At 63.9% G+C, this 20,108-nt stretch overlaps 8 protein-coding genes across 8 annotated transcripts; 4 read left to right on the top strand and 4 right to left on the bottom strand.

The window, feature by feature from the left end:
* Positions 1 to 634: 634 nt before the first annotated feature.
* MNEG_4984 (hypothetical protein) lies at positions 635 to 1,668 on the bottom strand (the record flags this gene model as incomplete). The annotated part of the gene is made up of 3 exons (XM_014046547.1): positions 635 to 1,142; positions 1,353 to 1,453; positions 1,597 to 1,668. The coding sequence occupies 3 exons, from the start codon at positions 1,666 to 1,668 to the stop codon at positions 635 to 637; spliced, it is 681 nt and encodes a 226-aa protein (XP_013902001.1).
* Positions 1,669 to 2,170: 502 nt separating this feature from the next.
* Positions 2,171 to 4,652, top strand: MNEG_4983 (Uncharacterized protein; the record flags this gene model as incomplete). Its single annotated transcript, XM_014046546.1, has 7 exons — positions 2,171 to 2,239; positions 2,413 to 2,579; positions 2,851 to 2,994; positions 3,204 to 3,315; positions 3,565 to 3,778; positions 4,056 to 4,207; positions 4,584 to 4,652. 7 exons carry the CDS (start codon positions 2,171 to 2,173, stop codon positions 4,650 to 4,652), a joined length of 927 nt encoding a protein of 308 aa, XP_013902000.1.
* A 514-nt stretch (positions 4,653 to 5,166) lies between these two features.
* Positions 5,167 to 7,443, top strand: MNEG_4982 (sulfoquinovosyltransferase; the record flags this gene model as incomplete). The annotated part of the gene is made up of 5 exons (XM_014046545.1): positions 5,167 to 5,325; positions 5,524 to 5,847; positions 6,171 to 6,339; positions 6,642 to 6,769; positions 6,931 to 7,443. 5 exons carry the CDS (start codon positions 5,167 to 5,169, stop codon positions 7,441 to 7,443), a joined length of 1,293 nt encoding a protein of 430 aa, XP_013901999.1.
* Positions 7,444 to 8,347: 904 nt separating this feature from the next.
* MNEG_4981 (hypothetical protein) lies at positions 8,348 to 8,761 on the bottom strand (the record flags this gene model as incomplete). The annotated part of the gene is made up of 1 exon (XM_014046544.1): positions 8,348 to 8,761. The coding sequence occupies one exon, from the start codon at positions 8,759 to 8,761 to the stop codon at positions 8,348 to 8,350; it is 414 nt and encodes a 137-aa protein (XP_013901998.1).
* A 443-nt stretch (positions 8,762 to 9,204) lies between these two features.
* MNEG_4980 (hypothetical protein) lies at positions 9,205 to 10,597 on the top strand (the record flags this gene model as incomplete). Its single annotated transcript, XM_014046543.1, has 4 exons — positions 9,205 to 9,340; positions 9,491 to 9,744; positions 10,067 to 10,135; positions 10,283 to 10,597. The coding sequence occupies 4 exons, from the start codon at positions 9,205 to 9,207 to the stop codon at positions 10,595 to 10,597; spliced, it is 774 nt and encodes a 257-aa protein (XP_013901997.1).
* Positions 10,598 to 11,222: 625 nt separating this feature from the next.
* MNEG_4979 (hypothetical protein) lies at positions 11,223 to 13,492 on the bottom strand (the record flags this gene model as incomplete). Its single annotated transcript, XM_014046542.1, has 3 exons — positions 11,223 to 11,240; positions 11,916 to 12,430; positions 12,595 to 13,492. 3 exons carry the CDS (start codon positions 13,490 to 13,492, stop codon positions 11,223 to 11,225), a joined length of 1,431 nt encoding a protein of 476 aa, XP_013901996.1.
* Positions 13,493 to 16,918: 3,426 nt separating this feature from the next.
* Positions 16,919 to 17,539, top strand: MNEG_4978 (hypothetical protein; the record flags this gene model as incomplete). The annotated part of the gene is made up of 2 exons (XM_014046541.1): positions 16,919 to 17,255; positions 17,460 to 17,539. 2 exons carry the CDS (start codon positions 16,919 to 16,921, stop codon positions 17,537 to 17,539), a joined length of 417 nt encoding a protein of 138 aa, XP_013901995.1.
* A 664-nt stretch (positions 17,540 to 18,203) lies between these two features.
* Positions 18,204 to 19,883, bottom strand: MNEG_4977 (hypothetical protein; the record flags this gene model as incomplete). The annotated part of the gene is made up of 1 exon (XM_014046540.1): positions 18,204 to 19,883. One exon carries the CDS (start codon positions 19,881 to 19,883, stop codon positions 18,204 to 18,206), a length of 1,680 nt encoding a protein of 559 aa, XP_013901994.1.
* Between the last annotated feature and the right edge of the window lie 225 nt (positions 19,884 to 20,108).

The raw sequence follows: 20,108 nt of genomic DNA, 5'->3' as shown, positions 1-20,108 counted from the left end.
GGGGCCCTTGCCGCCGTCATCTTCCGCGGGCGGCCGCCCGCGCCGGCCGCCGGTGCGCTGCAGAAGCCATGAGTAATCAGTTGTGCTGAGGCCCTTGCGGGCCGCATAATCCGCCACCGCCCGCTGCAGCTCCGCCCTCTCAGCATCGCTAAACTTGCCGTGCTTCACATCAGCACGCGCGTAGTCGGCACGCCAGGTGGCCTCCGAGGGTTCGCCGCCGCCGCCGCCGCTGCCATTCGGGTCGCCGCTGGCGTCGCTCCTGAGATGGCGGCAGGCGGGTGCGGCGTGGCAGGGAGTTCAACAGCACTGATGCAAGAGCCCCTGCTTCAGTAGCACCCTAACTCACGAGGCATACAACGCCGAATCGAAGTCAGAAACGGCAGCACTCTGCAATTAGGTAAGCACGGTACAAAAGCAGCTGGGAGCAGCAAAGGGCGGGCCTCAGCAAAAGTGGTATGGATGTCTGCAAGCCCCCAGCCTCCGTGGAGACCAGGAGTGCTTCAGAGTCATGGAAGTTTTGTAACCCATCACCGGCCACATATTTCAAGCAAAGCGAGCCAGCAGCGGCAGCATTGAACATCACACCCAGGCAAGGGGCCGGCGGCCTCCGCGGCCTCCGCACAAGGCGTCTCGCTCACCCGGGTGCAGGGGAGCCGCGGCCTGACGATGGCCCCGCTGCGGCGCCACTGGCTTGTCGTTCCGCCAGAGCGCTGCCCGAGATCTCCTCCCCATTCTGCTGCTGCTGCTGCTGCTTCTGCTGCTGCTGTTGCTGCTTCTGCTGTTTTCTCCGTTTCTTGTGTACCTGCTGCTCGGGTTGTGGCTCTGCCTCCTGCTGCTGCCCCTGCTCCTGCTGCTGCTGATGCTTCCTCTTTGTCTTGCGCTTTTGCTTATCTGTTTGCTGCTGCTCTTGTGCCTCACCGCCATGTTTCTCCTCCTCTTCAATCTTCGGCTGCAGCTGGTCTTTTTTGCGGCGCTTCTTTGTAACCGGCTGCCCCTCCTGCCCGGCCGCCTCCTGCTGCCGTTTGCTCCCGTGCGCCGTGTCCGTGCCGCGTTTTGCAGCGGACGGTGCGGCGCCAGAGGTGACTTGCTGCTGTTGCTGCTGCTGTGTCAGCACCAGGTGGTTGTTCTCCAGGGCAACTCGGCTGCGCAGCAAGCACATGTTGGTCGATGAGTGAATGGAGGCGTTGGAGGCCGGCCATCAGGAAAGGGGTGAGGGGTGAGACCTGGCCCTGTGCGGGCCGTCATGGCAGGGCGGCGAACCCCAAAAGCGAACAGGATATATCCGGCGCACATGTGTTGCACGATGTAGGAGACCCCCACCCCTGTGCCCAGCTCACGTGTCAACATCTCACCCGCCCTTCTGACGCAGCAGCTGTTCGAGCGCGGCCATGACGGCGGCATCAGCAACAGCCACGTCCTTCCTGGCCAGCTTCTTACGCACTTTTACGCAGGCCTGGATGTGACGCAGGCCGGGATGTGGAAACGCAGGCTGGTGCGTAAGACTGTCGGCAGCCATCACGACGGCTGCGGCAATTCGGTGCATCTTCGCAACATCAGCCTGCCGAGTTTGCTGCGGGACACACAAACAGACCCCACCTTGGACGCGGTCAAGCGGCCCTTCTTCGACAGCAGCTTGACGAGGTGCCGTTCCAGCACCCCCACCTCCATCCTGGATGATCTCGTGGTCACAAGACAGCTTGGTGGGGAAGTATAATGTACATGTGTTCCGATAACACTCACGAAATACTACCATACGCAGCAGGCAAATGAAAAATTGTGTGATCCGGGGGAACTTTGAAGGCGCACTGATACGGCACTCTAGAATGATGTCACTGCATTTGATTTGACACAAGTTGCTTCTGGCACATGCCCCGTAATAACCTTTGTCGGCACACCCCGCTGGGTTGCCGCTCAAACCGCTGTTGCCGCCCACACCCTCCCCAGCGCACTGCACATCTGTGCTGCTGCTGCAGCAAATGGGTCAATAGCAAAAGCTTCCACGACGCAAATTGGGATGTTGGGTCTCCGCAGTTCTCTGCTGCGCCACGGGGCTCGCTCGGTGGCGGCAGCGGGCTGCCGCCTGACATCCAGATGCATGTGGCAGTGTCCAGCTCGCCGCACGCCGCACTTGGTGGCAGCGGCATTTTCCACTTTGGGCAGCCCGCCCCCCATGCCCGTGGTGCACCACCATCTGTACAGTGCGCCCCAGCTCGCGCCCGGCCACCGGTTCCCGATGCAGGTGCCTGGGAGCGCAGCGTGCAGTCGTGCTGCGCGCGCTCTGCCGGCCACCCTTTTGCCAGCTGACAACACCCCATCACTCGACAAACCCCTTTCCTTTGTGATCGCACCGTCATCAAACGCAGTCGAGCCCCAACGCAGTGCCATCGCACCATCGCCCTTGCCCTGCCACAGGTGTTTGGGCGCATCTACGAGCGCCTCCTGCGCACCGGAACGATTCACGAGAGCCAGGTGCACACACCACCAGCGCTGCCAACCGACGAAGAGCTTTCCATTGTCCACTGCCCGGACTACCTGGCGGCCTTCTCCAGCTGCTCCCTGGATGCGCAGCTGACACGCAGGTGCGCGCGAGCGCCTACGTAGGGGGCTGGAGGGGGAGGGGGTGCACGCGAGTGCTGAGGGCAGTGCGCGGATGGATGGAAGCACCTCGACCACCTGGTGAAGGAGGATGGCCGCCGCCGCCCACCCACTTGAAAGCAGCCAGCAGGCATGCTGCGTTCAATGCTGCAAGGTTGGGCAATTGGCTGAGGGGCTGCCCCCCTTGCCTGTGCTGCAACTGTGTCAGCCAATAATGAGCATGCACTCACTGTTCGAGAGCATGTGTGCCCGCAGGATCGGACTGCGCGAGGCGACCGCCACGCCGCTGCTGGTGGCGCGCACAAAAGCAGAGGTGGCGGGCACGCTGCTGACGGCGCAGCTCGCTCTCAAGCACGGGCTGGCCTGCAACACGGCTGGCGGAACCCACCACGCGTTCAGGTGTGGGGGACACCTGGCGCGCCGAAAGGCTTATTCGTATAGCCTGCAGCTGCCTGCTGCCCAGAGGGCCGTGAGACCTTGTCCTTCTGCCACCCTCCACCCTGCCTGTGCCACCCAGCCTACGGCAACTTAGCGACTGCTTTCGCCGACCAGCCCGCTTTTGTTCGTGCCGCCTGCCTTGCGGCCGACCTTTCGCGGCCGAACCACAGGGACTTTGGCAGCGGCTATTGTATCCTCAATGACTTGGCGTTCACTGCGCACGAGCTCATACGGCGGGGCGCGGTGGCGCGCGTCCTAATTGTTGACCTGGACGTACACCAGGTATGGCGGGTGGATGCGGGCGGCGGGTGGGAAAGGCCGGGCTGGCCCAGTGGTGGTATGCGTGCATGTGCTTGGTTGCATGTATGCGATTCACGTGTTGCACCTCACTGGCGGAGACAATCGCCGCTCGCAGCGCTTTCATTGCCTGAGTCTGTGCTGCTAGGCCACCCTTTTCCCGGTGTGTACACAGCCCGGTTTTGACCTGCTTCCCACTTTGCCCCTGCCCCTCACACACCGCCACTCTCACAGGGCGATGGCACCGCCTCGATCTGCGCAGGCAATCCCGCGATCTTCACGCTGAGCGTCCACTGCGGCAGCAACTTCCCGGCGAGAAAGATGACGTCAGACTTGGACGTGGCCTTGCCAGACGGCACTGGTGATGCTGAGTACCTGGCGGCGGTGGGCGAAGTACTGCCGGGTGTCATCCAGGATTTCGCGCCAGATCTGGTGCTGTATGACGCAGGTGGGTGATAGAACATTGAACGCCGTGTTCTGGGCCCTTGTCAGCAGGGGCGAGGCTCTGCATGCAACAGTTGGACTGGACATAGTGCAACGCGCATCAGGGACGCTCGCCCGGCTGCCTTGCTTCTAGCACTGGGCAGCCAATTCACCGAAGCTGTGCGAGGAAGGCCCTGTGAATAAAGGGCGCACGGGTCGTTACGCGTGCGCCTTCGTCCCAGCCACCTCGAATCGATTTGGAGCCACCTTGGCAGCGCAAATCATACTCTCATGACTGTCAGGCGTAGACGTCCACGAGGCGGACGCGCTGGGGCGCCTGTGTGTCACCGACGCCGGCCTGCTGCGGCGAGAGCTGCTGGTGCTGGACACCTGCCTGGGGGCGGGGGTGCCGGTGGCGGGCTATGTCGGCGGTGGATACGATGACGACCTGGAGGTGAGTGCGTGTGTGTGTGTGTCCGTATACGTGTACGTGTGTGTACACGTTTATTTTGAGAGCATTGGGCTTGCGGGCTTTTCATTTATCAGGGCGTTTGTGTGCACGTGAATAGGATGAGTTGGGTGCGCCGAGGTGAGGGTGGATGATGCTTGGGACTATCTGGAGCTTGGCGTTTGGGTCCTGCGACCAATGCCATTTTACATAATGACATGGTGATGGTTCATGTTCAAGGTAAGACCAGCGGAACCCTGATGCATATGCAGCGATTGATCACTTCTCAATCTACATATGGACCAGCGTGCCAGCTGTGCTTGAGAGTGGTGTTCATTTCTCATTTGCTCCCCTGATGAATTCTTGGGGCCGACTTCCTCAGGTGCTGGCTGCCAGGCACTGCGCGCTGCACAAGGCCGGGCTGCGCATGTTCAAGGATTACAGCCTTTGACCGCGCGGTCGAGGCCATCGGGCTGCGCTCAGCTGGACTCGGCGCTGAGATGCACTGAGGTCCTCGTGCAGCCTTCAGACTTATACGTTCATTCCATTGCTCTGTGTTGCCGCCGCAGAGGCGGAATGGAAGCAGCAAATCGATCTGCGACCTTGTGTGCCAGATGGTCACCAGGATGCTGTGCAGTCGGTCCTGTTGGGCATCAGCCTGCATGCAATCATCAGTGAGATAGGGCCATGCGGTCTTGAGCTCATGGTGTGGAGCTTCAACGAGACAAACCGTAGCTCGGTCAAGCCCTAGCTGCGGGAGCATGGCAGTAAAGTGCGCGTCGGCCCAGGTCAACCAGATCGAGCTTGTGGCACCCGACCGCACCCAACCCAGTCACAATGGTGGAGAGGCGCGTCAACCTGCCGTCCTCCCCGCATCGCAACTTGTCGCTTTGTGTTCACAGTCACATGCATAACCAGGCTCTCAAAGGCATGGGTTCAAGATCAATACCGTGCAGATCACGTAAATGAAGGTTGCGATCTTCGTTGAGCCATCACCATTCACTCATATCAGCGGCTTGAAGAACCGCTTTGAGTCGTTGATACACGGCCTCCGCGAGGTCGGAGACAGCGTGCTGGTCGTGACGCCCGACCCAGCGCCGCCCAAGCACTTTTTCGGCGCGGAGGTGCGCAGCAGAGTGGTCTTGTAGACAGGTTGAGGGCCAAAGCCGGCTGGGTGTGGGTCACCTGAAGTCTTGCATGCGCCCTCCGTTCTGATGCCGTCTTGGCTACCAAAGTGTCCAATTTCACGGCCTGCCAGCAGCCATGCACCCACCATGTCCGCTGGCACGCCCACAATGTTCACCTGCCACGGCACACACCAGGTGATTGGCGTGTGGGGCTTCCGGCCGCCCCTCTACAACTCCCCCACCCTCCTCCTCTCCACCGGCCTCTCGGTGCACGCTGCACGCGCGCTCTGGAGGCTGCGGCCTGACGTCATCCATGTGTCAGGCCCCGGCCCCATGGTGTTCGCAGCCCTGCTGTACGCGCGCCTGTTCGGGGCGCCCTTGGTCATGAGCTACCACACCCACATACCAGAGTACATCCCGCGGTACACATGGCGTGGGCTGGTGGGGCCGGCGTGGGCCGTCATAAGGTGGTTTGTGCGGGCGGCCGATCTGACGCTGGTGACATCAGCGGCTATGAAGGTGTGCGTGGCTCAGCAGCCAGCTGGCTTCATTTTTGGCCCACGCGTGCGTGTTGCACGCGTGCTTGTTGGACGCGTGCTTGTTTGAGCAGGTGGATGTCTCTGCTTGCGCGCGAGAATATGTGAACGAGTGTGCAAAAGGTGTGTGCGGCTGTGTGTGGAGGGCGACGTGTATGGTTGCCAACCGCCGAAACAGTGTTTCGCCGCGGCAGCCGCCTAGGTGCCCTCACCCCCTACTGGCCCGTTGGCAGGTAAGTAGAAGCATCAAAGCACGCCTGTCGCGACACAACTTTTCATGGCAGCCAAACCCACATGCTTCACCAGGCGGAGCTGGTGCGCAATGGCTGCCCAGCGGACAGCATCGACGTGTGGCAGCGCGGCGTCGACACCAAGGCGTTCCACCCCCGCCACCGCAGCGAGGCCATGCGGGCGCGCCTCAGCGACGGCCACCCTCAGGCGCCGCTGCTGCTGCACGTCGGCCGCCTGGCCGCAGGTGCGCCTGCCTGCCAATCCCTGGGCTCCGCGCTCATAAAGCCACCGCTATGCCCTCATAGAGGCAAGGACCCGCCGCGCTCAACACCGCAAGCGGCCTGCTCTGTGACAAGGCTGTCTGGCCGGCTGGGTGACCGGGCAAGGTGCATCCCCTCTCGTCGATGCACTCAAACCCGCGCTGCCCCTTTGCTAGAAAGCTAGGCTGAGGCACTTAGCCCCCGTCCCCTCCCCCCCCGCTCCGTCCCGATGGACGTCCGATGGCGAGCCAAGCGGATGCCTGAATTCACCTGACCCTTCTGATAGAGAAGAACATCACGGCGCTGCTGGACGTCTTGCAGCAGCTGCCGGGGGCGCGGCTGGCGATCGTCGGCGATGGCCCGCTGCGGCTCGAGCTGGAGCAGCTGTTTCGGGGCATGCCTGTGAAGTTCACGGTGAGGCGGTCGGTCAAGCCTTACGATACGGGCACAGGCTGCGCCCAGGGCGTCGGTTTGTTCCCACTCAACAAGGCACGACTTGATGCTCAAGAGCAATTTCAGGTGCAGCGTGGCACAGCCCCTTTCTTCCCACGCCATCACCATCACCATCATCACAGGGCACCCTGCAGGGCCGCGATCTGTCCGAGGCGTTTGCCAGCGCCGACGCCTTTCTCATGCCCTCCGAGACCGAGACCCTCGGTTTTGTGGTCCTCGAGGCCATGGCCAGCGGGCTGCCCGTCGTCGCTGTCGCGGCCGGTGGCCTGACAGATGTTGTGTCGCGGCCGGGAGAGAACGGGCTGCTGTACCCTCCCGGAAATTACGCCACCTGCGCTGCGCACGCGCGGCGACTGATTGCGGACGTGGCCGCGCGGCGCGCCATGGGCGCCGCCGCGCGCCGTGAGGCGCAGCGGTTTGGCTGGGCGGCGGCAACGCGACACCTGCGGGAGCAGCAGTATGCACGCGCGGTCTGCAACGCCAAACCTAGGCCGCGGCGCTGCTCGAAATTCTGCGACGCCACCCTGAGGGCGCTGTCTCGTGCGCCGGCCGGGCTGTTGGTGGCGCTGTCGTCGCTGCTGGTGCTGCTGGCGGCGCTGGGCTACGCCCTGCCCTACCGGCCTGCTGCTGCTTGAGCCAGCAACCATGTTGGCGGGTTCAGATGATTTTGCGGGCTCAAGTACAGCGTTTGTCGTGCGCCCAGCAAAACCGTAACCCTGAGAGAGTGTATGTGGCTGCACGTCTGGGAGCGGCTGTCCCCTCCCCCTGCCAGTGCCTGCTTGAATTGGCACTGCCACCTCAAATCTCACAACGGGGCCATGTCACGCACACTTCTGCGAACCCGCCGCCGTGTACGCGGCCTCTCTGTGTGTTAGTTTGACCGTCAGAAACTATATTCCTGGGTGGGCTTCAGATATTCCCCATCGCCCCTGCCACCTGTGGCGCCACACTTGCTCTGCAGAACAGCTGATCAACATACTTTGATAAGCGCTTCACTTTGCTACATGCTTTTCCAACACGTGGTTGGTCAGAAGAGTGCGTGCTGAAGCTGCCAAGTCTCTAGGTCCAAAACCGCTGTGGGAAACCCTCACATATGCCTCAGAATCGCAATCATCACAACAGCACGAACGAGTGGAGAAGTTACAGCAGTCTGCGCCTAGACAAGGGATGTTTCAGCAGCCCTGACACGCATAGTCTTGGAGCGCACGGCAACACAGCGCCATCAAAGCGTCTTCCAGGTATCAAAAGCAAGAAACTGCCATGCATGCCGTGAAAGGCACGCGGGACCTCTGCGGCACAGACCACTGCATGCCTTCTTGGCCTTGCATGCATGCGTGCGTGCCGCTTGCCGGCATGCAGCTGGCGACAGCTATCGCTGCCCGTCGCGATGCCGCTGGCGTGACAACAAGCTGCTGTAGCCGCCGCTGCTGAGTGTAGTTGCTGCTGCTCCGCAACAATGCCCCCGCCGGCTCCAAAGACATACACTGCTACGTCGTCGTCGGGCTGCGGCCGCTGCTGCGAGCTCACGTAGGGCCGCGCTCAGATGATGCCGCGCCCCAGTGGCTTGGTGACCGCCGCGAGCCCTAGCCGCGTCTCCATTTGCGAGTGCATGTCTGGGGGCGCGGTCTCGGACTCCGAGGGCTGCCCAAGGTAAGACTCGAATCCAAACTCGTCCAGGGCGCCGGTGAGGGACTCGAGGCCGAGCTTGGACGACGGCAGCGCGCCGGGCAGGCGCGCGAAGCGGCCAAGGATCTGCTGCTCAATCTGCATCTTTGCAGGCAGAGCTACCCCGTAGAGTTGTCGCAGCATCTGCGCCTTGCCGGCGATGGCGGCCTCGGGGCGGCCGCTCTCCTGGATGGTCTGCACGGGGTGCTGCGGCAGCACGTCCTCCCGCAGGTTGCAGAGCCCCTGCCGCAGCGAGTCATGTGGCCGGCTCTGGAAGGGCAGCTCCATGGCTTGGTGATGCTGCTTCTGCGTGGAGCTGATCGAGGTCGGGAGTACGGCCCGCTTGCCCCAGAGGCTGGGACCACGAGAGACGACTTTTGATCTGGCTGGGCAACAGCAGAGGGGATTACACGTACATATATGACGCTTTCGGCAATCACTTGTGATGCCATTCACTGCGTCGGCGAGGAAGAAACCATCAAGCACGAGAGCAGCAGCTGCTGAAAGACTTGCGTGTGTCAGAAGATCACGCAGGTCGCCAGCACTCCACAGCACTTCTACACATCACAGAGCCATCGTATATAAACAGGAGACATTCAGTCGACAGCGTACCTTGGCTTCTATACACAGGCATTGCATACTTTCGCAAGAGCTCGACGCACTTTCAGGTCACCCCTGCCAATCGCATGCTCGCCTTGCGGCATCAGCGGCCCACAAAGCTCACCTAGCCGATGCCGAGTCCACCGGTAGAGTGGCAGGACTCAGGGTCCAAACGGGTCACGTTCAGCGATGCAGCGCCAGCGGTCGCGCCGGCGTCGCCGCAGCAGCCCGCGCACGATGAGGAGGAGGGCGCGGCCAATGGGCTAGGTGCGTCCTAGATATCACACGGCCTGTTTCTGCGGAAACGTAGGCGGCATGTACCCAGAGCCGGCGGCAGCCGCCACGCCGGCGGGGCCCCCTGCCCTGTATCTTGGTGAACGCACCCTGTGCTCCTGCTAATCCCTGTCCCTCCAGCAGATGGTGGCTCGGACTGGGAACAGCAGCACCTGCAGCACCAGCAGCAGCAGCAGGCTGACGACCCGGGCAGCAGCAGCCGCGGTTGGTACGCGCGGTTCAAGGCGGCGGTCAAGGCGCTCAAGCACGAGGTGCTCGCGATCTACTATGCCATCCACGACCCGCGCACCCCCTTCACGGCCAAGCTGCTGCCGTGGATCGCGCTCGCATACGCGCTCAGCCCGCTGGACCTCATCCCCGACTTCATCCCTGTCTTGGTGAGCGGCGGCAGGGGGGGGGGGTCCGAGGAAGGTGAAGCAGCATAGCCAGCATGGGGGCAGCGTGCCTAAGTGCGACGAACAGGCGGCTCAAGCGCCGCAGCCAACAATCGGCTGGCAAGCGCGGACTAAGGTTGCGACTTGGCGATTATCAAGCGTCGCAGTGGCCGGCCGCACATGCACATGCACTGGGGGCCTCAGCAGCTGTGCTGCTGCCGCCCATCGCACGGTTCGTCGCACGCGCATCCCTTGCGCGGCCCATGCGTCTGTCTGCTACCTCGAGCCCGGCCCCCACTCGTCCGCCCTCACACGCCCCCACCAGGGCTTCCTGGACGACATGCTGCTGCTGCCCGGCCTGCTGTGGCTCGCGGTGAAGCTCATACCCCCAGAGGTGCGCGGCTGTGGGCTCACTCACCCCCAATTGCTAGCTCGGCGCAGACCCTTTATGTGCACAACTGTGTGCGTCGGCATGCGAGCGCCTCCCTTGTGATGCCCAATCACTAAGCGACGATGACAAACCTGGGCCGCGCCCTCGCAGATCATGGCTGACGCGCGCCAGCGCGCGCACGTCGAGCCGCTGCGCCTGCACCGCAACTGGGGCGTCGCCACCCTGATATTCGTCCTGTGGACGGCCCTGGCCATGCTGCTGGCGCACCTGGGGTTCCAGCGCTGGGCGGACGCCGAGGCGCGGCCCTACGAATGGGCGGTGCTGGCGGGCACCGGCGGCGCGTGCGCGATCGCGTTTGTCACGTGGATGGTGTCGGTGCTGCAGCATGAGGCGCGGGAGCGCGACGAGTGGAGCGAGGTGCTCAACGCGCCGCTCAACCCGCCAGACAGCAGCGACAGCGAGTGAGGCGGCACCGAAGCCCTCTCTGCACAGGCTGTCTCGACGGCCCCGCCGGCGTTGCGGCGGGGATGGCCGTGCGCAGCGCTCGCGCTTCAATGATTCACGCTGGGTATCGCTGTCTGCTGCGGCGCCTTACACGGCCTCGATGGTCCCCCAAACCCTTTCGTTGCAGCGACTGCCCCTGCCGTCCGCATGGGGTTGCATGCGCCTGTCATTCGTACCCTTGCAGCGCGCTGATTGCCGCCGCTGCCTCCGCCAGCGACCCTGGCAGCTTTCGCGATCGCAACGCGGCTCTGCCAATGCGGCTGAGGCTCGCCCGGCGCGCAAGGTCACGTGCCTGCACCCATTGGCGCGGCCCTGCTGCCCCGTGAGTATTGCCACTTCCCAACTGTACCCAAACATCCCCTCAGGCGCATCACGGCCGCCTCTAGGCACCCCAATAGCGCCCCCTTGCAAGCTGAGTGTGGTGTACTGCTTCGTTAAGCAACCGTGTCGTTTCTTTACAGCACCAGGCTTGCTTGCCCTGGTGGTCAAACGTGAGTGCACCCTCTGATGCATCATGCACTGTGCTGCCTGGCTGGCAGATTCCATATGCACAGCGCACAGTCTAAAAACACCCCAGCATGTGTAATCAGCCCCAGTCACTAAACTGTGATGACCATCCCCCAGAAGGCACAGGCCCTCCAACAGATGGCTGCTGCTGATGGCGCTGCTGCTGCTGCTGCTGCTGCTGCTGCTGCTGCTGCTCTTGCAGGTGGTGCCCGCTCGCAGCTGCGCCATCAGTAGTATTCAAATAAACTGTCTGCGGGCCAGTGGCACCAGCACGCTCCGCTGCAACATGGGTGCCAATCATCCTCTCAGCTGGGGGGCCTGCTTTCTCTCGTGCACGCGTGGCTGCTGCCCTGTAGTTGGCTGCTGCCAGCGAGTCCGCTGTGTCAGCCTCAGCCGGCTCGGAGCATGTGGCACCGTCCAGTGCAGCTGCTGCGGACGCTATCGCTGCTGCTGCGGCTCCTGCTGGCGCCACAATCGCTGGGGGCCTGTCCGCGTGCAAGTCCTCGCCAGCGGCCCTGGTCGGGCCCCTGCGCTCGCCGCCCGGCGCCAGCCCCGCCGCCTGACCGGGGATGCGACATGCAGGGGCAGCAACACAGCCAGCGGCAGCACTACTCCCTGCGCTGCCCTGCGCCTCGCTGCAGCTGGCGGCAGGCGTCGCAAAGTAGAGCGGGCAAGTGCCGCTCGTCCCGGCCGCGCAGCTGTCGGCGGGCGTGGGCGTGCCGGCCAGGTGCGCCGCCCGGACGTGACTCAGCAGGCCCAGCAGGCTGCTGACCTGGCGCCTCAGGTGCGCGTTCTCTTCCATCAGGCCTGCCTTCTGCACAACCAGGTCCTGCACCTGCGCCGCAACCGCCGCCTCGAATGCTGCAATGTCGTCCTTGCTCACCGGCGCCGCAGCGCGGACGGCAGACCCCAGCCTCGCGGGGCCGCGCGGCTGCCCCGCTGCGCCTTCCTGCCGCGGATCTTGCAGGGGGGCGTCGGCGCCGCCGTCCGAGCCGCGGCCAGCTGGCGCGGTCAGCCGCCGCAGGCGCGCCTCGAGCTGCTGGCACCGCTCGATCGCGATGCGCAGCTCTCGGGCCAGCTCCCCCTTTTCCTCCTCAAGCCGCACCACCCTGTGCCTCAGCCGCCCCTCTTCGCTGCCCGCCGCCGCCGTGGCGCCAGCAACGGCCGCGGGCTGCGGGCGCTTGCCGGCCTTGGCAGCGCCGCGGCCTGGGTCGCGGCCACGGAAGCCGCTGTCAATGGAGACGAGGGCGTCGGCGCTGGCGTCGGCGGATGGCTGCTCCAGGGCGCCTGAGCGTTGGAGGCGCAAACACAAGATCGGTCAAGTTGTACGTCGTTGGCGGTTGAAGCACAGCAGCCAGACATCTCGTGAGCTTGGTGCAGGGCGCTGCAGGCCCCACACCCGGCTTCAAAGCAATCAGCATCTCAGCTTCGCGCCACGTGCGCCCCCGCACCTGGCAGACGGGCCCCTGTGCGGGGCCCCCGTCTATTGTCCTTCCACCGCGGCGCCACGCCGTTGCCGCCCGTGCTGCTGCTGCTGCTGCTGCATTCCGCGTCGCTGGCGTCGCCCACGCCCCAGCCGCCGTAGTCGTCGCGCGGGCCCCAGACGATCAGCGACGCGGCCGTCTGGCGCACGGTGTTGAAGAGGCCGCCCACCGCGTGAGAGATCTCCTCGGCCACCTCACCAAACCCGCCATTGACGTCGGCCAGCAGCCGCGGCGGCGCGGGGCGGGCCGGAGCGGGCGCGGCGCAGGCGGCGCGCTGCTGCCGCAGCTTCTGGCGCCCCGTGTCGTCGCTGCTAAGGTGCTGGGCGTGCGGCAGGCCGTGATGCTGCTGCTGCTGCTGCTGCTGCTGCTGTGGCTGCCGGTCCTGCGGCTGCCGCTCCTGCTGCCGCTGCTGCTGCGGCTGCCGCTGCCGCTGCTGCTGCTGCTGCTGCTGCCTCTGCTGCTGCGGCTGCAGCTGCTGCTGCGGCTGCCGCTGCTGCTGCGGCTGCTGCTGCTGCTGCGGCTGCTGCAACGGCTGCTGCGGCTGCTGCTCCTGCTGTTCATGATGCTGGTGATGGTCTTGCTGCGATAGCTGCCTTGGCGCCGCAACACGCAGGAAGGCTTCTTGCCGCGCCCGTAGCGCCTCGCACTCTGGCGAAAGCCAAGCCGGCCAGCCAAACACACCGTCCCACAGGGTCATGTCTACAGACCCCTGATCGTACGACGCCTGCTCACTGTCCTCGCGCTGACCGTCTCCCAGCATCGCCTGCCCTTTCGCAGCCTGCTCCAGCTTGCAGCGTTGCGCCGCAGCCGTTGCATCGATGAGTGCCGCCACGCCGCGGCGGCGGCGCACTTCGCCACCCTCCATTCGGGGGGTGCAAATCTTCGTTTTCTGTGTCTACTGGCCACACATGCCGTTTAGACGCGATGGTCAAACGAGTTGTTGCTTTCGAATTGTGGTGTGGGCCGGCAGAGGCGAGGGACGATTACCGAAAGTGCCGCATAAATAACGTCGAACATGTGTTACGGTATGACATGATACGAAGTCGCCTGTGTGCTTGCGGTGTGTAGGACCACCTGTCACATGGTGGTGCTTTGCAACATCATCACTGCGCTCAAGTGCGCGCTGAGGTATAATGTCTTGCTACGGAACTGTGGTGTACACCGTGCAGTATCTCTTTAGGTTTCCTCTGTCATACACCGACCGCGTGCATTCCTGATTTGTTCAAATGTTGAGGACGCATGCGGTGCTCCACAATCAGGCCTGCGCAAACTGCGTTGCCTGAACAATTTCAAAAACACTCGAGCATCGAGTGCGCCTGAGTCCACCGAGCGTCTGTCAAAAGCAACCGAGAAAGGCAAGATGGGCAAGCAGCGGGTGCACCGGCTGCCGCTGAATCAAAGCAAGCTGGGTTAGGGCTTTGATTCTCGTATGTGGCGTATGTATGTATGCAAGTATGGCCCCGTCCACATTCCCCCACGGCCCGCGCTGGCGTCTGGGCCAGCGAGGTCTGGGCCCTTCCTTGGCGGGCTCGCGCTCGTCTGCACGTGACCAGCACGACTGGTCTGCAGTGTGGTGCTGCACACACCGCAGATGCAGCTGTTTTTGGGGGGTTAGGTGACTGGTGGCAATACTGGGTAATTCCCTGTTGCACAGTCAGCTGACACAAACATTTGCTTTGGCGCGCACAACCACACAGCAGCCTTCCCCTGCTTTCCCATCTGCAACAGATGAGCACGCCACGTGACACCGCCGCCGAGGCCGATCATTTGCAGCCCCTTCTGGAAGAGTTCCGGCCCTATACCGTGCCCAGGCTGCAGGATTTCCTGGCGTCGTTTGAGGACCTCGTCAGGAAACAGCGCGCCGTGAGCTCTGAAGACCTGGAGGACTGGAGCCCTGAGGAGCGGGCGGACCACGAGGCGTCGATCGCAGCGCACGAGCGGAAGATTGTAGCATTAAAGCAGATCTTGAAGGGACATGTGAGCACCACTTGCGGGCGGGGCACGGCGGCACGGATGTGATGCTCCCCACCTGCGCCCGCACACCTGCGCGGCCGTGTGCACTTGCCGACACTCACCAACATAGCAGCTGCCCAGCTGCCATTGCAAAGGCAGGCGACGCTGCTGGCCTGGTCAGCTGGTGGCTTTATATCAACACACGCGGTTTGCTGCCCTTGCCGGGGCATTGGCGTCCACAGCCACCGGTGTTTTGATCCAATCAGGGGTTTTAAGATGGTGTGTGCACAGCTTCCTGTCAGGCACCGTGAGTGCTGGTGGCGCAGCGGCATTAGGCGCAACAACATTGCCATGCCCACCACAATCTACTGTGCTTTGTGCTGACCATATACGCTCAGGTCAAGCTGTGTAGCCTTGTCAGTCAAGCTACGTAGCTTTGCTGTTGCCCAGTGTGTGCAGCTTTCCCCAGCTACGAGTGGAGGAGTCGTCTGCTAGAAATATTGCATTCCACAGCAACCATCAAACGCTGCTGTGTCGTTGCGGCGCTTGTTTCATGGTAGCCCACTTGCTTGCGCTTCTATCGCACAGACACCCGCTTGTTTCATGGTGGTAAGAGTAGGCGCAAGGGATGGCCTGGGGTGGAGGGCCGCCGCTGCTGTCATTGGAGACCATCCACAAGGCTTTGGCACCAATTACTGAGATGGAGTGCAGCAACCTGAATCAGGATCCTGTACAGCAGAGTACAAACAACAACACAACGTCAGTAGCGTGTTAGCTTCGTTGGTTCATGTCCGTCTACAGTACATGAATGACTGAAACGCACGCGTCCAGAACAAAGGATGCGCACAAAGGGCGCCAGCCCCACCACCACTCACGCTACCCTGAGCTGCCCAGGCTGCGCCGCCCTCTGGCGATTGAGCAGGGCGCTGTTGTTGTCTGGAGCACGGCGGGGCGGGGCGGAGCGGGGCGCGGTCCGGGGTCGAGCAGGGGGTTTGGTTCAGTTGGGCGCAAGCACATGCAGACTGCTCAATACAAGCAAAGCTGTATGGGAGCGAGCGCGGGTCAGACACTGCCCTTTAAGCAAGTGGCGTCAGCAGGCCGGTCCGCAAGCATGTACAGTCTTCCCCCGCTACAGCGAACCCCGCAATAGCGAAAACCCTGCCTATAGTGAACGCCGCCGCTCCCCCCGATCGCTCGCCACACAAATCCACCCCGCCACAGCGAACATTCACTACGGCTATAGCGAACGCCAAAGGCCTCTCAGTTTCACTGTATGCAGGCGCGCTGTGGTCAGTGCCTTTGGGACTGCGTGGGGCCCACTCACCGCGTGTGGGGCATGTACATGCAGGCAGCCACCAGCTCCTGCGTATGCACCATACCCCCTTTCACTTCAGCATCTGCCACTGCTCACGGAGCTGATTTCTGAGCTTAATGAAGGTCGCACCCTGCTCAACTGGAGGGTCTGGCTGACCCTCCAGTATCACCGGTTACCTGCGCCACAGTGGCACCCACTCCGGCATGACTCAAGTTCAGTTGAACACATCACAGTGATCTTTCACGTGACGTTTGCCACAATTGCTCACACTTCAGAGCTCACAGTCTGGACTGAGCCATGTCTGCAGAGGCCTCTGTCAAGCCAAAAAGGCTGAACCTGACAGTGCATCAGAAGGTCGCATGCGAATAGGGTTTAGGGTCAACAAATTCCAGGCATCCTACAACCCCTTTGGCCCCACAGAGCTGATTTTGATAACATAATACTTGCTTGGCATGTGGCTGTTGGCATACAGAGCAAAGCAGCCCTCAAATGCTGGATTTTGTGACGTCCCCCGCCACACCGAACCAGCAGCTGCCAAATTTCACTATTCGCGATAGCGAACAAGCCGGCTATAGCGAACGAGCCGCCGACCCCGGATGGGTTCACTGTAGTGGGGGAAGACTGTACACGCATGTGCATCAGTATGCCCGTTGTTGACCGCAAAGTTGCCAGGTCAGCACGGGAGCCCCAAACGATCCCCAAGGGGATGGGAAACGCACGTTTGTCAATTGTTGACAAAAGACCTCCCGAGGATTCATGAGAGATTGATGGCCATTTCCCGAGGGATGCAACGGCACGCTCTGGCTGCTGTGAATGGTGGTGTTTTTGCAACATCATCATCAGCGGCTGCATGTAGAGCGATCAGCACGCTCAGGTGGCGTATTTCTATATGATACCGTCGTTTACATTATATGGTATACAATTCGGTCTCCTCTGTCATCCACTCAGCGCGTGCAATTCTGATTTGTGCAGCTCACCTCAAATTTGTGACGCCAGCCTCATTCTTCTAGGACAACTTAATCGATGTCGCTGGTAGTCGCTTGGCGCGCGCTGCTGCAGAGCTCAGCAGCACCCGCTACGGCGCATGCGGCGGCGACATGGGCACGAGCAGGCCGTGGTGCGGGTGCATCGTCGCCACCTGGCAGCACAACCACGGGCCTGCACACGTCAGCCGCGCCCGCCAGCCACACGCCCGACCCCTTCACGCAGTCGCTGCAGAGCAAGACGGAGCAGGAGCTGGCGCAGCTGCTGCAGAAGCGGCTGGAGGAGCAGCGGCACGCAGCGGCGGGGGCTGCGGCGGCAGGCGAGGGCAGCGATGCTGACGACGCCGACGCCAATGATGGGATCAACCCGGAGACAGGTGTGCACAGGGCCCTTCCTTGTGTGCAGCTGCGTGGGACTTGCGTATGCCCATTGTTGGCAGCACATGAAGGGCTCAGTCCAGTGTACGCATCCATACCGCTGCCGCGGTCGCTCGCCACCACATGCATCGCTCAAAAGCAGCCGCAACGCACACCCCCCTGAGCCCTGGCCAACCCTGCCCCCTGCGCTCGATTGCATCCAGGGGAGGTTGGCGGCCCCAAGGGCAAGGAACCCACGAGGTTTGGTGACTGGGAGCGTGGCGGCAAGGCGGTGGATTTCTGACGAGGCGCAAGCGTCGCAGCCGCACTGACCTTGCTGGCGGCGGGTCGCGCTCCCAGGCACGCATGTGATCAATCGGCAATCCCTTCGTACAACCTGACCAATCTCGTTTTACAGTTGTGTCTAGATTGTGGATTGTCCCCGCCCCAGCAATGGGTGGCATACAGTCTTTCTGTGCGCGCGTTGGCCCCCAAGGAAATACAGCAGCTTGTCGTGACTCACGGCTTGTTCTTGCCGCAGCAGGCGTGGCAATTTCCGAAGTGGCGCAGCCGTCAGTAGGGGGACGCGCGGCATTTCAGTCAAATGCGCGCGTTCTACGCCCTTGCGGCGCGGCCGTTCAGGGAGGTTTGCCGCACCCAGGAATGGGTGCTTGCATGCATACGTATGCATGCACAATGTGCGCGCTCGATTGCACGCCTCGTAAATTGCGCGCACGAATGTAATCAGGTTTTGTCCGTAAAGCAGTGATGTCAAGAACGCCCGGTTGTGTCCCCCTTCCTTGTGGCTGTGGCTGTGGCTGCCAATGCAATTCAAACGCAAATCGGGTGCAACAGCAACTGTCTGAGCCCCCAACACCGATGGCTCCGTGCGACCCCGGTCGCCGTCCAACAGAGGCTGGCGCCGTGCTTTTCGCACGCCAGCGGTGCGCCTCGCGCCCACCGACACTTCAGGCGTTCTTCTGGGGCGCGGGGATGGACTTGACCCTTGACAGCAGCCCCGCCTGCCCCCCCTGAGCGCCCCACTCCTGCGGCGGCGCCGGCGCCGGGGGGATGCGGCTGGGGGTCGTCTCCCGCAGCAGCCGCTTCACAGTGATCGTCGACGTCTTCGCGCAGCCGCCGTCCGCCGCTCCCGCGTCCGCCTGCTCCTTGGCGGCCGCAGAGTCGGCGCCCTGATCCCCGCGCTGCGTCACCACCGCCATCACGCCCTCCTCGTCCTCCGCGCTCTCGCCGGCCGGCCCGCCTGCGCCGCCGCCCTGCGGCGCGCGCCGGTCTGCCTGCAGTACCTTCTGGGCACCGCCGGCGCCGGCGGTCTTCGGCTGCAGTTGCGGCTCGAGCCCGTCGGCCCCTGCTCCTGCCGCTGCAGCCCGGGCGTGCTCCTGGCCCCGCTGCTGCGGCCGCGGCCCCGCTTTGGAGCCGTCCGCAGCCGCCGCCTTGGCCTCGCCGGAGGGCAGGGCCGAGCGCTCGGCGTCTGCCTTCGCCGCCGCGGCCGCGGTGGGGCTGTCGATCCCCAGCCGCTGCTGCTCCTGCGCCGCGAGCGCCGCGATCGCGTCCTTGCGCTGCCGCGCCGACCTGCCCGCCTCCGCCGCACGCGCGCTCGAGCCGCGCTCGCGCGCGAGCTGCAGCTGCTGCTGCTGCTGCGCCTCGAGGCGCTGCAGCGCTGCCTGGCGCTGCGGCACTCCGGTGGGCAGGTCCACCTCGAGCACGGGCGCCTCCGCCTGGCCCCGGCCCGCGGACGCCGCCCCGTCCTGCCCGACAGCAGCGTTCACGGCGACCCCTGCAGCGGCCGCGGCGGGCGGCGCCGCCTCGCGGGCGTCAGGAGGCGGGGCGGCTGTGCTTGAGAGGCTGCCCACGCCCGCGCGCGCCGCGACCTCCGAAAACACGGCAGCCGGCGCCGCGGCGCCGCCGCCGCGGACGTTCCAGGCGCCGCGGGCGCCGCCTCGGCCCGCGAACGGCGACGACGGCGCGCCGAAGCTGCGGGGGGTGCCGGGGGTCGAGCGCGGCGCGGCGCCAGACGTGCTGCCGACGCTGCAGTCGCCATCAGAGTCAGGCACTGGGCCGGTGGTGGTCGGCGTCCTCGTCAGCGTGGCGCCGCGCGGCCCGCCGCTTTGCGCCTCGCCGGCCCCCACGGCGGCCGCGCCGCCCTGCCGCACGCTCCCCTCGCTCGCGGCCGGCCGCTCCGCGCCGGGCAGCGTCAGGGATGACAGGCGCAGCGGCGGCGCGGGCGGCGCGCGTGGGGCGTTGGTGCTGCCGGCCGCCGAGCCCGCGGCACAGCTGGCCAGCTTGGGGCTGCCCGTCAAGACCGAATGATGCTCATCAGACAGCACGCCCTCATCCTCGACGGGGGCCTCGACAACGCCGGCTGCGCCCACTGCCTTGGCAGCAGCACCCCGGGGGCCGCCTTGCTTCGGCCCCCCCGCCGCCTGCGCCCCAGCGCCGCCCCGCCCCGCGCTCTCGTTCGCGGCGGACGCGCCGTCCGGCGCGTGCGACATGTCGCGGCCGGGGGTCGGCGTTGGGGAGGGGCTCGCGCGCTCGAGCATGTGGGAGCGCAGCTGCCGCCCGAGGCGGTGGCGGCGCTGCTTCAGCTTCTGCTCCTTCTGGGCCAGCTGCTGCTGCTCAAACTCCTTCATGTCGCGCGGGGTGATGGTCTCGCCGGTGAAGGCGCCTGCGCGGTGGCCGGAGGGGGCGGGGGAGGGGGTGGTTGAAAGTGGCCGACACCTTGCCCCTGCTTTGACCGCAAAATCAGGTTTGTCAGTCTGAAGTGGCGAGTCAGCTCAATGAATGGGGTTTTTTACCCCTTTTGCCTGCCGGTACTGCGCTAGACCCAACACGCCCCAGTGGCCCTAGGGACACTT

This window comes from Monoraphidium neglectum (assembly GCF_000611645.1).
Source record: "Monoraphidium neglectum strain SAG 48.87 unplaced genomic scaffold scaffold00720, whole genome shotgun sequence".
NCBI lineage: Eukaryota > Viridiplantae > Chlorophyta > Chlorophyceae > Sphaeropleales > Selenastraceae > Monoraphidium > Monoraphidium neglectum.
The sequence above is the reverse complement of the archived record's forward strand: the minus strand, read 5'-3'. Positions and strand labels throughout refer to the sequence as shown.